Below are 14,846 nucleotides of genomic sequence, written 5' to 3' on the forward strand. Positions count from 1 at the left end.
GAAAGTTATTCCATCTGTTGGGCAGACATCTTTCTTTCTGAAGCCTCTTGCTCTTGTCCTTGGCTCTGTTTCTTGGGTCCACACATCTGTTCCAGCCTTCTGCTATCTGCCTTCACTTCATGGGGCTCAGAGAGGGCTGGTTTGTGGCAGATTGGAGAAGGGTCTTCCTTGTGTCCTTCATGTAGATGACCACCTGCTTCAGCTTTGTGTCTAGTGTGGCCTCTTGGTGTCATCTCTTCTAGGCCTGTCTTTCCAGGCTCTGCCCCAAAGCACTTTGAAAAGGACATCACTCAACACTTCCAGGAATTTCTCTTTGAGCTGAAAGGAAAGCTAGCCTCTACCCTTCTCTTACAGGTACAAAAACTAAAGACTAAAAAGAAGCGACTTGCCCAAGGGAATTTTATAATTCAATCCAATGGATGCTTATTGAGTGTCATTATGGGCCAGGCACTGCCCTGAGAGCTGGGGACATAAAAGGGTATTTATTCACATAGTCACAAAATGTTTAGTAAGTGCTGATTTTATGCTAGATATTGGGGGTATGATGGAGGATAAGATGGAGTCTTGTCACTCATGGGATGAATTATCTAGTTGGGGGGAATGGGCTGGGAGAAATAATTACATAAATAGTTGTATGACTGCAAGTGGGATGAGTGCTACCAACGAGTGACCCAGGGAACAACATGAGTCCCTGCGGTGGGGACCTGACTGATTCAAGGGGGGGCCTTGCAAGCAGTTGAGATTCAGGCTGAAGCCCTGGGGAGGGGAATGTGAGGAATCAGGACAAGGGCCTCCCACATGCATAGGAGTTGACCACAAAGCCATGTCAGGAGGACAAAGCTCCTGATGCTTTACTTTTCCAGAGGCCCCCTCTTTCCCTTTATTTATATTCTCTTCTAAACATGGAAGTCAAAATCAAAGGCAAGGAAACTCAAAGGAATGTGGAATCTAAGGCAGAAAATGCTTATGGCAGACACCAATGGACAAAGAATGATTCCAATGTTTACTAAATGATTAACCATATATCCACAGCCCAGGAAAATTCAGATCTTGGGAGAAGTGTAGCATAGGAAATCTGTCCAGGTTTCAACCTTCCTGGGTCTCAGTTTTCTGATCAGTAATATGGAAATGAGGGCAATCCCTTCCTAGAAATGCGGGTTGGTTGGGAAGATTAAATGAGATAACAGATATAAAGCATCTAGTTCCGTGTTTGGAATCCAGTAAATATTCAAAAATATTAGCTTGTATAATTTTCTTACAGTTCTCCTGTAGTTACAACAGATGACCAAGACTAGGAGTTCATTGATGCTGAAAATATACTTAGTGAGCATCAGTTATGTTCCAGGTACTGTGGGAGGGGCTGGTGGTGCAGGGTGAATAGGTGGCCTGTGCAAATCCCTCTGCTAGGCCTTTCACGCTCTGAGCATGACTTGCCGTTCAGGAGGTGCACAAATACCCACCTCTGTGCAACTGCAACCAAACTTATGAAACAGTAGTTACTTCTGCTACACGTATTTGACTCTGTACTCCATATAGATTTCATTTTTTAAATGCAGGTCTGGGGCTGGGATTGTGGCTCAGCAGTAGAGCTCTAGCCAAGCACTGGCACAACCCAGGTTCCGTCCTCAGCACCACATAAAAATATGGCCACCGTGTTTCACCCCTAGACCCTAGACGTCACTTTTCTGCCAAGATTTCAAGGCATTGTGTTGTGTCCATCTACACCTAAAAAATAAATGTTAAAAAATTTTTTTTTAAATGCAGTCTTGACCAACTAAATTGATGTCATAATCCATGAATGGGTTGCAGCCCACAGTTTAACAGAGCAGTGCCTTAGAGAAATTGGGTCAAATGCTTAATAAAGCCAGGGTAGAATCTATTTGATATGGAATCTTCCCAGATGTCCCTGGACTTGCGTTTGATCTCTTACCTTTGGCATTTGCCATTGCTGTCCTATGATGGTGAATTTGCACAGCATTCTGCACTCAAGCACATATATGATGGCTCCTCTCACTCCACTTTTAGCAACTCCCCTTGCTCCTCAGAGCACCCTTTAGCACTCAGGTGCTAGCTCATGCCCTAGTCTCCCATGTGAACTAAACTCCTGTGATTAGAGATGGTAGATTTAAACTCAGTAAACATTTGCTCCTTCATGCCAGGTGTTCACCATGGAGGCTGATATTATACAACTTTTTAAGCAGGTCCTGAATCAGTACAGACCACTGCTGTGGAGACTGGAACACCAATTCAATCTCCATTCACTCCTGGGATCTATGGCCACCGTGTTTCACCCCTAGACGTCACTTTTCTGCCCAGATTTCAAAACCATTTCTGTGCACTCAAGAAGACTAATATGTTATCATTGGCATCCTTTCTAATGAGAACTATAACTTAGAACCCTGAGCCTGAGACTGAAACCAAAAACAAAATACAAGTCATTGGTTATGGTTCATCCAACTCTAGTTGGCCCTAGGGAAAAAGAAACTGGGATAGAAAGAACTTGCATTTGGCTAGGGGTTTAAAGTTTTGTCATATCTGTGATTGCCTCAGAGAATCCAAATAAGGGGAGAAGGAAAAGGAGATTATCCTTATCTTATAAGTAGCAAAATTGACTTCCGAGGGCTACATGGTAAACGGCAGACATGGTAGAACCCAAACCCAGATGTCCTGAATTCTGATCATTTGCATTCCCACCAGATGCCAGGAGTGCTGCTGTCTTACATTCCCTGGGCTTATTATGGCTCATTAGAAGCCGTTGTATATATTATCTTGGTTGCTCATAAACAACACTCTACTGTGTTGTATTAATTGGCTTTCCATGGGTTTAACAAACTCCCTAGATAATCTTCTTATAAAGAAAAAAGGTTTATTTTGGCTCATGGTTTTGGGGTTCCAGTCCATGGTTGGTTGGCCCTATTGCTTTGGGCTGGGTGGCACATCGTGGAGAAGAATGTGTGGTAGAGCAAAGCTATTGACCTTACTATGGCCAGGGCTGGAAAGCAGAAGAAGAGTCAAGAGGGGTGGGGGTCCCTCTGTCCTCTTCAAGGGCGTATTCTCAATGACCTTCAGGCCTCCCACTAGGCCCTACCTCTTAAAGTTTGTGTCTCCTCCCAGTTGTGCCAAGCTGAAGAACAAGTCCTTGACACCTGAGCCTTTGGGAGAATATTCCAGACCAAACTGTAGAATATATGTAAATTTCATTTATCCCCATTTTAGATATGTAAGGTTTCAGATAGGGGTTAAGTAACTTATCCAAGATCATACAGCTTAAACATACTATAGGAGAAAAGGGGTGCCCTATGCATCCCCTGGTTCCAAGCTCCTAAACAACTACCCTGGACCCTGGCCAGGATCATTCATGTGGGTCCTTTCCTCTGGCTCCATTCAGAACTGCATCCTTCAACAAACAAGTTCATGATGATCAGGGATGTGCATGGGAAGGTGCAGGTCTTAAGCTCAAGATATTCTTCATCTGCCCCAACTCAAACTGATGGCACAGTAGTAAGTAGTATCTGAGTTCAAATCCCAGTTTAAACCCCTATTAACTGTGTGATCCTCAGCAAGTTGCTTGACATCTCTGAGTCTCAGTTTCATTCATTCATTCATCAAAACTTGTATGAAAGCCCCTCACTAAGTGCTGTAATTGTGGTCTGAAGTACCTATATTATACCTGCATCTCTCAGGTGGGAATAATAACAGGGTTGTTATGTAGAATCAGGAAAATTTATGTAAGCAAACCACAGGGCCCAGCGCCCAGCAAGCAAAGAAGATCAGTAAGTATTTGCAGAATCTGACTCTGGAGCAGGACTTAGCCTGCCTTGGAGTTATGTCAGCCTCCCTAGAAGAGACTGGGTCCTGGCAGCACTAAGTGCAAAGAACAATCGTGTAAATGTACACAAAATATCAAATGTTATGGCGTTGTATGCACATCCACGGATGCAGCGGGGATGTGAGGAAATCCCTTGGGGCTTTAGAAATGAATCTTTTTACCTACTTGAAAGAGAACAAAGTGGTAAAATGACAACCCTGAGTGTTTTTAGGCAGGAGGGAGAGGGCCATGAGCCAGCAGGTTCCCTAGTGCTCCCCATCAGTGGCAGGTCCTGAGAGTCCCAGGGACATCCATCAAGTGAGTCCCTGGATCTCCAGGACCAGCCTGCAGGAGAGGGCCTGGGGGCTCATTGTGACAGGAGGTCAGCTCTGCCAATAAGCCTGGCACTGCACTGAGCCTGTTCCCGTCATTGTCTTGACTCTGTAACAAAATAGTGCGCTGGTAAGGAGCGCACATACATGCTCTGGGGACAGAGAAGGCATGGATTTGAATCCCCATACTGGAGTTGAGCAGCGTGTGACATTAATTCCTAACCTCACTAGGACAGGGAGATTTTTTTAAATCTGCAAAATCAGTATGAAAAGATCTCTCTCTTAGAGATGTGCTGAGGATTAAACAAGATCTGCAAATTCCTGGTGTATCTGTGCAACTAGATTTTATTGTACATCTATAATAATAAGCGAGGCACTCTGCCGGGCTCTGGGGATGAAAGGGCAGGCTGAACCAGCCACCACGCGTGCTTTCCTGAAGCTTATCACACAGCAAGAAAGACAGAGAGTAAGTGCTAGCACATTAACAAGTAGTCTGAAGGAAAAGAATATGGTTCTAAGCAGCTTGACTATGGGAGATAAGGAAAGGCTTCCTGGAGGAAGTGACCTTTGAGCTGAAGCCCGAAGGAGCAACCAGAGAAAACCAGACCAGGGCGGGCAAACACTATCTATGAAAGTCCCGGCAGTAGGCACTTGGTCTTTACTGGCCTCACAAGCTCTGTTGCAGTTCGGCTGTGGTGGATGAAAACAGCCAGACAGGACATAGACGAGGGGGCGTGGCTGTGTTCCAACACAACAGGCAGTGGGGCAGGTTCGGCCTGTAGTCTGTGGTGCGCCATCCCTTAAATGAGCTGGAAGAGGGCTGGGGGCGGGGGGGTCGTGGCAGGAAGAGTTCCAGACAGGGAGTGGCATGCACACCTGGCAGGATGGAGCTTGCTGCACTGAACATGAGAAGACGGCAGGTGTGACTGGAACCAACAACATGAGGTGAAGGTGGAGAGCCGCCAGAGAGCGGGCCTTGTAGGCTGCAGTGAGGATTTGGGTCTCCACCCTTAAACCTAAATGGAAAAGACCTGCAGAGCCTGTAAGAGGCTGGTGTGATGGAGGTAGAGGGGAGATGTCGCAGTGCTGGCTGGATGCTGCCATGTGAGAAACCCAATGGAGGGGACACAGCAATTCTAGCCTGAGGCAAGTTGAGGGGAACTTGGATGAGGTTGGGGAAGGGTGAGGCTGGGGGAAATGAACTCACCCAACTCTGTGATCCCACTGTCAGATATCAGTGCAGGCCTCCTGACTCCAGATGTCACACTGCCATCTCATAGGGAAGCAGCAGGGGATGCCAAGGGTCAGGGGCCCTCAAGTACTTCCCCTGGAGACCAGCTTGCTCTTACTTTCCTGTGACCAGAGGGCAGACTAAATCCAGCTATCAGGCACTCATTCAGTTGTACAGATGTCACCTTTCAAAGACCTGGAGAGCTCCTGTCAAAGTCAGGGAGCCTACTCCCTGGCCTATTGTCCCCCTATCCAAGCTTCCCTTCCGGCAGATTCTTTCAGGCTTGGTCTCTTGGCTACTCCACCCATGGGACTTAAACATAGCTCTTGGAAGAACAATAGATCAAAAATAGCTGTCCTACTAGAAGCAAGAAGCAACAGCTGAGAGAGAGAGAGAGAGAGAGAGAGAGAGAGAGAGAGAGAGAGAGAGAGAAAAGAAACCAACACTATGAAAAGCAGACAGATTAACTTATAAAGGCACAGAAATGTGGGCAAGGTGCCCTGCACATTACTGTCACCCTGGAGCAATACTATATCACCACACAGTGTAATAACTGGCTTCCCGATGATAACAATGCATATTAAGGTAAAGATGCCCACTCTATTTAAGAGGACAGAGGAACGTATTCCTTTGGAAAGGATTTTTGAAAAGAATGCTTTTGAATACGTAATTAAGATCTCCAAAATTTAGTGCTTAAAGGAGCAAGATTATTATTGATTTATATAGATCTGTGTCCCTTGGTAATGTTGGGCAAATGGTGCTTTCTATGCACGTTCAAGCACATCTCTTACCAGTTATATTTACCTAAATTTTCATATTTGACTAAGCACTTCTATTATAAGATGTTTCTCCTAATAGTATTAGCATCATAGTTAGAAGGGCTACACATTTGTTTTAAATAATGTGATTCCAGTGAAGCAGCACCTTGGCCTCTTTTGAGTGCTATGTTTTTTTTACTTGCTAGCTCTGTGACTTGGGTAAGATATTAACTTACCTGCACTTGACTTTCCTGGTGGGGCAGCACTGAGATTGGTATCCATAAACTTCTAATGCCCAGCCCAGAGGCTTTTTGTGCATTTCAGGCCCCAGCATACACTGGAGCCAGCTTGCCCCAGCTGCAAGAGCCCACTGTACAAATCTTCCCAGCTTTGTGTTCTCTAACATCATGTCAGCAACCAGGGGAGTGTTTGCACCATAGAAATTGGTAAATGCTTTTAACCAAGGCCTCTTTTTCAGGAGAGTCAGTTTTTAAGCATTCCCTAGCCCACCCTGGGTGGGTACTCAAGTCATTACTAATCTCTACAGTCTAGTCTTTCCCCATCATCCTGTTTCTTCTCTGAGTTTGTCCTCTGCTCTGATCCAGCTAGCATCCGAGCCACCTGGACCCTTGCTACAACACAGATTGCTGGACCCTCCCCAGGCAGTGTCTGATTTAGTTCATTCAAGATGGGCTGAAGAATCTGCACCTTGAATGCTGATACAGCTGGTCTGGACATCAAACTTGGAGACACTGACCTAATCTAATAAGCCGAGTCCCCAGTGCAAGCCCTTTGGAGGGTGCAGAAGAGACTGCATCTTCTGTCTCAGGCAGTGGCACGTTAATGAGTACTGACCTAGTACTTTGCACATATGCTATCTCCTTTAATCTTCTTAAGAACTTCTTAAGGCAGTAATTACTATTTTAATCCCCACTATATAGAGGGGGGAGGACAAAGTTCAGAGGGATTCAGTAACTCAGGTGAGATCATGTGGCTTATAAACTGGGAAGCCAAGCTAGACCCAGGTCCTCCAACTCTGGGTCCTCACCTGGGTGGTGAGTTGTACAGTGCTCAAGGGTGGGTAAGACTGAAATGCAACCTGAGCTCCACATGCCCAGCTGGGCACTGGCAGGGCCACCTCAGCCTAGAGAACTGTTTTTTTTTTTCTCTCTGCATTAAGATGCCATTAAGGTTGGTAGTAGCCCTGTGCAATGCGTATTCTCCTCCCTCACTATCACTTCTAGGGCCTCTAAACTGGTGGAAAAGCAGAGTGAGTAGGAGAGAGAAAATACAGAGAGAGCCCAGCAGAGATGTCATCCGAAGTGAACTCAAGCCCACACTTGGGCATGGAGACAAGGCTCACAAAACAGCTGTTCCCACAGGAGGGTTTGGGGGCAGGTGTCAGTGGGGTGGAGTGAAGGGATTTGGCTGCAGACAGAGGCACAGATTGTCTGTGATGTGAGAGCTGTATCTCCTGCCCACCCCTGGCACGTGTGTGGCATCGAAGGTGCCCAGTGGGTGGGGCAATTAGCCTGTATCCCAGGGCGCCTGGCTCTGCCTCTCCCCTTCCTTCCCACTGTCTTTTTGCAATTAGATTGCACTGGGTAATAGCTGCCAAACCATTTTGTTGGATCTGATGAGTTTATTAATTTCTTAGGGGCTAATAGAAGAGTGGGTGGGAGATTCATTTCCTGACTGGATCTTGGGGGCTAATTAGTCTCTTTGCCAGGTTCCCAGAGGTGAGGGGTGGGAGGGTGCATTGCTCAGGCTGTTGGACTTGGCTCTGGATAAATCATCTCTATGCTTGGCTTTTACAGGAAACTAGCTCACTGAGTAAGACCACAGAGGCTGGGGCTGGGCCCCTAACGCAGGGCTGAGTTAGAATTGCCTCCCTTGGGAACAGTGGAGGTGGGAAGAGAGGTAGGGGTGGGAGCTGAGTTCTGCCTCAATTGGTGTGAAGTGTAGGTTTAGGGTGACAAATGGGACTCTAGAAAGTTCAGTCCTGTCCCACACATCCAAATGCTGACATCCAGCCCAAATCTTTTTTGTTTCTTCTGTCCAAATATAATCCTTCCAAGCTTAACACAACATCAAGGTCCGGTTGTATACATTTTGAAGGCAGGGAAACTGAGCCTCAGAGAGGAGAATAATTCTACCTGGCTTTGTGGAGTGCCAAGACCAAGAAGAAAGCTGTGTGCCTGGAGTTTGAATTGGATGGTTGACACCCCTCAAAGCCACCTCCTGGTCAGCCGGGTCTGCTCAAATGAAGGACATATTAGTGTTCCCAACCTAAGAGGCAACAGCAGAAACAGGGAAGAACCCATTCTTAGGAATCAGATCAGAATTCAAGCCTATGCTATGCCTACACAGAGGGTGACCTTAGGCAAGCCACTAAACCTCTCTGAGTCTCAATTTCTTCATAAATAACATGTAAACACCATAAGCATTCCAAAGGGAGAATCCAAAGAGGTGATAGAACTTTCTAACCCAACAGTTGTCTAGAAACTGTTACCCTTTTCCCTTCATTTGGAAATCCAGTGCATTCCTCAGCCTCCCTTTACCTTTCTTGTGTAGAGAGGAAGAGGAAGGAGAGGCTCAGGCAGTAGCGTGGACTGTCTGGTCTGTTTGAGAGACCATAGGAGCTCCAGAGGCCAGAGGAGGGCTTCCCTGCCTCCTGCCCATGCCTGGCTAACAAGAGCAACCTGCCAACAGGAGATGAGGACTTTCCCCTGCTTCCAAAATCAGTTCTAGAGCACGATGCTGGGGTCTGTGCATAAATAAGTCTGTCCTCTTTTGTCCTAAGCCACGAAGACTGTGGGGGAGACCACAGGGAACTGAAAACGTGCAGAACACCGAAAGACTCAGACAAGACGGCTGTGCTGACTTCTTTGGAAAAATCATGTGGTTTGAAGAGCACAGGGCAGTGTCACTTCACACTAGTTGGGTGGATTCTCTGATTTGGGGCTCTTTATTTGTAAAACGGGGCTTGCTATCTGGATATGCATGAGACACTGCTTGCAAACTAAAACAAAACATGAGCATATAGAGAACCATCCTGCCTTAGAGAGGTGGAAAAAACTACCCCCACCCCTTTGCCAGGTGGTGTCCCATCCGAGGCACAGAGGGGCATTTTTGGTGATCTCCCCTTTGCCGCCTGAAAGGGCATCTTGGAAGACCCTCAGTTTCTTTCCTGGAACTGGAAAGGCTCCCAGTGGATGGTCCACAGTCCCCAGTGGACCCTGCCCTCCACACTGTGAAGTCAGGAAACTGGTTCTGCTCAGTGTTTCCCTGAGTCCGCCTGCTCCACGGGTCCGGGGTGGAGGCCAAGGCAGAGCCAAGTCTCTATTGTTGTTGGCGCTTCCAGAAGAGACCCCAGAGCCCTGCCACCGACACCCATGGAACTCAAAGAGAGTTTCCCAGGGAAGCTGCCGCCGGTGCTCGGAGATGCCTGGTGGAGGCAGCCGTGTGCGTCTCCATGGGTTGGTGGCCAGCTGTCAGCTGTCTCTCTTGGCTGCCCACCTCCAATCTCAGCAGCAGACATTTGTCAGCAGCTCCAGCTTGTAGAACTATACTGGGATTTTATCTCTGTATATTATATATTTACATATTATTTATACATTTGACATATCATGGACTTCTGTATTATTTACACATAGCATATACATTTATACAATGTCTACTTAGATATATTATTGAAAGGGTTCTTCTGAGAAAAACAATCTAACAATCTACTGCTATTGAGTTTAGGCTTAGGTAACATTCTAAAATGGGGAACTAAGTAAATTACGGATTTTTTTTTTCCCCTAGGGGTCTTTAAGACAATGGGAAAGTCAACAATAATATATAGTGCACCTAAAAATTTATTAAGAAGTTAGAGCTCATGATAATTGTTTTTAACACAATAAAATAAAACTAAGGCTAATACAAGGAAGAAAGCAATAGGGAAGTAGAAGAAAAAAAATTACTACGTTTCTGTTGCTTCGACAAAATACTTGGGAAAATCAACTTAAAGAAGGAAAACCTTATCTTGGTTCATGATTTCAGAGGTTTCTGTTCATGGTCACTGGGCTCCATTGTTTCCGGGCCTGTGGGGAGCTCATGGCGGAGCAGAGCTTCGTACCTGATGGTAACCAGGAAGGGCAGGGAGAGAGAGTGAGAGAAAGAGGTGGGAGACAGATGTACCCTTCAAGGACACATGCCTTCCAATTAGGGCCCACTTCTTCCAACTAGGACCTATCTCCTAATATTCCATTAAGTTATGAATACACCAGGAATTAATGCATTGATGAGGCCAGAGCCCTCATGATCCAATCACCTACCGGGGTGCGGCCTCTGAACACTGCTGTACTGGGGACCAAACCTTTAGCACATGAGCTTTTGGGGGGATATTTCAGATTCAGATGGTACATTCAAATGCCAGATTAAATTCATTCTCACAACGACCCAAAGAAGTTTCTATCATTCCCATTTTACAGATGAGGAAACAAGGTTAGTGAGGTTCAGAAACTCTCCTGGGGTTACCCAGGGAGATCTGTGCTTCTGGGTCTGTGAGAACAATGCAATGTCAAGATGGCACATAAATGATCTTTAAGAAGGTAGAGAAATGTTACCGTGCCCATTTGTAGATGCCGAGGCTCTAGAGAACATAGGTGTCTAAATTTTGACAGTGAACAAATAGATCAAACAGGGTCTGGCCTCTTCCAGTTTATTTACTCATTTATATATTTAACCATTCAGCACACATTTATTAAAGGCCTTGTATCTGCCTGTTTCCTCCAGTATGTCATTCTAATTCTTATTTTGATAAACACAATTATTGAATTCAGGCCAAAGCACAAGAGTACCTGTGGTTATTCTTGCCTGAAAATATTTTGCCATTCCCTTCTGGACACAGAATTTCCTGAACTGTGTTTCATTCCTAATTTGTTTTTCCCTTTACCCTCTCAGGCTCTCCCAAGCCTTCACAGTCCTTTCTTGGCTTAGCCTGTCAGTGCCCCCTTCCCTCAACCCTGTCCTGATGCAGCCCCCTGCACCATGCTCCACACACCACCCCCCATGGCTTATACACAGCCCAAGAAGACACCTGGGACTGTCCCCTTGGCTCCTCCAAGCCTGGGGCCCCAGCCTGCCAGGCCTCTCCTTCCTCCATGTCTTCCCAGTTCTCTCTCATTGGTCTCCTCAGATTGGCCAGTGGCACGTGGCGGAGGGCCTCAGCATGGACAGCCGCCTCTACGCCTCCAACAGCTCGGACAGTCTCTTCAACACCACCCTGGTTGTCACCACCATCCTGGTAAGCGGGATCTCCCGATCCACCCAGCTGCAGCTCCCCGGGGTACCTCTCCTGAGCCAGTGCAGAGAGCTCCCAGGCTTCCCAGGGAACAGAAGATGGGAGCGCTAATCACAGCACCGAGGCCAATTTATGACAGTGTAATTACACTCAAGTTGCTGTTTCATGTGGAAATGATATTTGATGAGTTCCCAAGCAGCTGGGGAAGAGGGATAGGGTGGAGAGACTCCACAGTTTGTGGGTGCCTCTTTCAGGGGCACCCTGAAGGCTGGGGCAGCCATGCAGGGCCACGTGGAGAGGACACCCTGGGGGAAGCTGGATCCAGTCCACTGGGGTGGCTGCTGCTTTTTCCCAGAAGCCCACCTTGCTTGGCACCTAGAGTATACAAAATGAGGCCTTCCCATACTACATCCCCCAAATGGACACCTGAACGTCTGTGGGTTTATAAGGCCTCTTTTTTTCATTTCCAGAGGGTAAAAAGAGGGTTCTTAATTAACCTATTGGGCAAGGGACCATCTGCTTTTCTATTTGATTCAGTTCTATTCAGTAATTACCAAGTCCAACCCCTGACTCTAGTCTCCTGCCATGTACCAGGCACTGTGCTCAGTCATGGAAACCAAAGATAGGTAAGACTCCGTCTCCATTCTCAGAGGTTGTAATTTAGCAGATGGGATAAGTCAAGTGCATACACGGCGAAGGTATTATTTGTCTTCCCCCCAGAAGACCTCATGTTTTAAAAGATTTTTCAATTAAACCAGCTGCATGTATTAAGCAATAATTACTCTGTTCCCCCTCCCTTCCCCCTATTAACTAATCAAAAGTGTATTTCCCCTGCTTGGCACAGCATCTTATCAGCAGGAGATAACCAGTGTAGTCACACTGATAATGCAGCCCAAAGCAGGGACGATGTATGGGAAAGCCTGCTCCTCTTGTCTCATCCCTCTTAAATGTGCAAGGTCTGCAACAAGTTTGTTTCTTTTAGGCTTTTTAAGATAATAAAGAGAGCTCAGGGACCCCCATGGTGACTTCACAAACTCTGGGGTCCAGGAAATGCTTAGCTGGAATTATTGACCTACTGTGAATGGAATAGCATTGAAGCTAGGAAAGAGATGCAACCTAGAACTGTGGAGTGTGGGGGAGAGGGCCGACCTGCAGCACTGCCTGAGAAGGCACCTTTAATTACAGATGGAGACTGAAAGGGAGCACTTAGGAAGGGGAAAGTGAATGAGGGAGAGCATTGTTAGGTGTTTAGGAAATGTAGAAAAATACCAGCTTTCCCCCCAAAATGGGCTTCAGTAGGGAAAGGCAGGGGCACCAGCCAGAAATGTGGGTTGAGTCCATAGTGCTGAGGAACTTGAACGTCGGGCCCCCAGTTTTTATTTCATCTGGCAGGAGACGGGTGGCTGAATAGTTTCATTCATCCTGTGAATATTTGTTGGGCACTATGATTTGCTTGGTACTATTCCCGGTACTCAGAGTACAGCCATGAATGAAATACAAAACCCGCTGTCTATATTGAACTTCCATTTTGGTGGGGAATGTGAGACAGACAATAAAAAGCCATTACAGGCTGGGCACGGTGGCACATACCTATCATCCCAGTGGCTCAGGAGGCTGAGGCAGGAGGATTGCAAGTTCAAAGGCCAGCCTTAGCAACTTAGCAAAACCCTATGCAATTTAGCAAGACCCTGTCTCAAAATAAAAAATAAAAAAAGGACTGGGGATGTGGCTCCGTGGTTAAGCACCCCTGGGTTCAATCCCTGGTTATGAAACAAACAAACAAACAAACAAAAACCAAAAAACCAAACTAATACAAGTTGACCGTCCCTTATCCCTTATCGAAAATGCCTGGCCTCCTCAATGGCTCTATCCTCACTTGCTTGTGTATTTCCCCAACTAAAATCAGAATTGTTCTATAATTTGCTTACTTTGCCCCCCACCGCCCCCCTTGGTATTCAGAACTAGCCCTCCTTACTTGCTTCCTCTCCACGCTCCTTGGGGTCTAGTGGTGAGGGATTGCCCTCCATTTCCTCACTGTATCTTGCCTCTCCCTTCCTTTGCACATGCTGTTCCCTCAGACTGGAATGCCTTCCCTGCATTCCTGTCTCATCTGGAGAGGCCCGCATACCCTCACCGTTCTGCTCAGACGTTGCCTGTTCCATGGAGTCTTTCTTCCCCTGTCTGACTTCCGCCTCTCCTTCTCTAGTTTTTTGTACACTCCTCCCTCTGTGTGGCACATCCTCTTAAGGGATGTCATTTGAATATCTACCTCCCCTTCTAGAATGAGAGCTCCTTAAAGATCCGGTTGCCTGGCCCACATCAGAGCTCAATAATCAGAACTGGAGTCAAGAATTTCATCCTGCAGAATTTGAGGGAGGAATTTTAAGGAATTCTTTAAGAGTCAAGGAGAGTTTGGAGGGAAAGGGGGAACTTTCTGGGACATGCTTCCTGCCTCTCAAGTTTGGGGATTTGACTGCACTTGGAGATCTGGCTGTGCTGACTCCAGGGTCCAGTTTCCAGGCTGAGAAAATCACTCTGATCTGCGTGTGTGTGTGTGTGTGTGTGTGTGTGTGTGTGTGTGTGTGTGTGTATGTACCTGTGTGCACATGCATGCTCACTGCCCACATGTAAGTTCACAAGGAGTGGGGGTGCTGGAGGGACTCTTTCATGTGATGTGACATTTAATGACATGGTAAGAAAACTCAAGCCAAAATTAGCACTGGCTTTTTTTTTTTTTTTTTTTTTTTTTTTGGTGCATGTGTGACTGAGGCTGCTGATCCGAATCAGTAGCTCCTACCAGGAATGATGATGATCCTAATTCAGTCCCTAGGTGACCGTTTGTGGGTTTTCCCTAGCAAAAGGTAATCCTGAATGATTTATCCCTTAAAACTCCGCACATATCCATGTTGTCTCTCGCTCCTGTCAGGGTGCGCTTGGGACGTGTGAATGATTTATTGGTTAATACCAGCAAACACACAGAATTAGCTACAGCTCCTGTTCCCTGAAGACATTCTCTGTGTCAGGCCCTGTGTCAAACATTTCGCTGCATTGTTGCCTTGGGGTCTCCCCAACCCCCTTTCTGGATAGACCAGTGTGTAACCCCCCCACATTTTCCACAGTTCAGGGAGCCCCGGCCTTTCTGATATTTTGATCATTCAACACATCTCCTCCCTCCAGAATCCAGTTCTGTATATTTATTTTGCTTATGTCAGTGAAATTTAAATTAACTTGAGAGTAGAGAGTATTTGGGGAGGAGACTCTATGATGCTTCTCAGGATAATTAAAGATACCCTGGTCCTAGGTTGGAAGCCCTCCACCAAGCTGTGTCTGTCAGACCATTTTGGCCCTTCTTTCTCTCTGTTTGTCTCATAATCACCAAGCTCTTGACACAGGGGACCAGAGAAGGGGAAGGGTCAGGTCCAGGCTGACT

General features: G+C 46.6%; 1 protein-coding gene across 1 annotated transcript in view; it reads left to right on the plus strand.

The window, feature by feature from the left end:
- The window catches only part of Grik4 (glutamate ionotropic receptor kainate type subunit 4), a 410,759-nt gene that overhangs the window by 327,881 nt on the left and 68,032 nt on the right, over positions 1 to 14,846 (plus strand). Inside the window, 1 exon segment of the mRNA XM_078047176.1 lies at positions 11,312 to 11,419. Within this exon segment, the coding sequence (XP_077903302.1) occupies positions 11,312 to 11,419 (108 nt within the window).

This window comes from Ictidomys tridecemlineatus, chromosome 4 (assembly GCF_052094955.1).
Source record: "Ictidomys tridecemlineatus isolate mIctTri1 chromosome 4, mIctTri1.hap1, whole genome shotgun sequence".
Lineage (NCBI taxonomy): Eukaryota > Metazoa > Chordata > Mammalia > Rodentia > Sciuridae > Ictidomys > Ictidomys tridecemlineatus.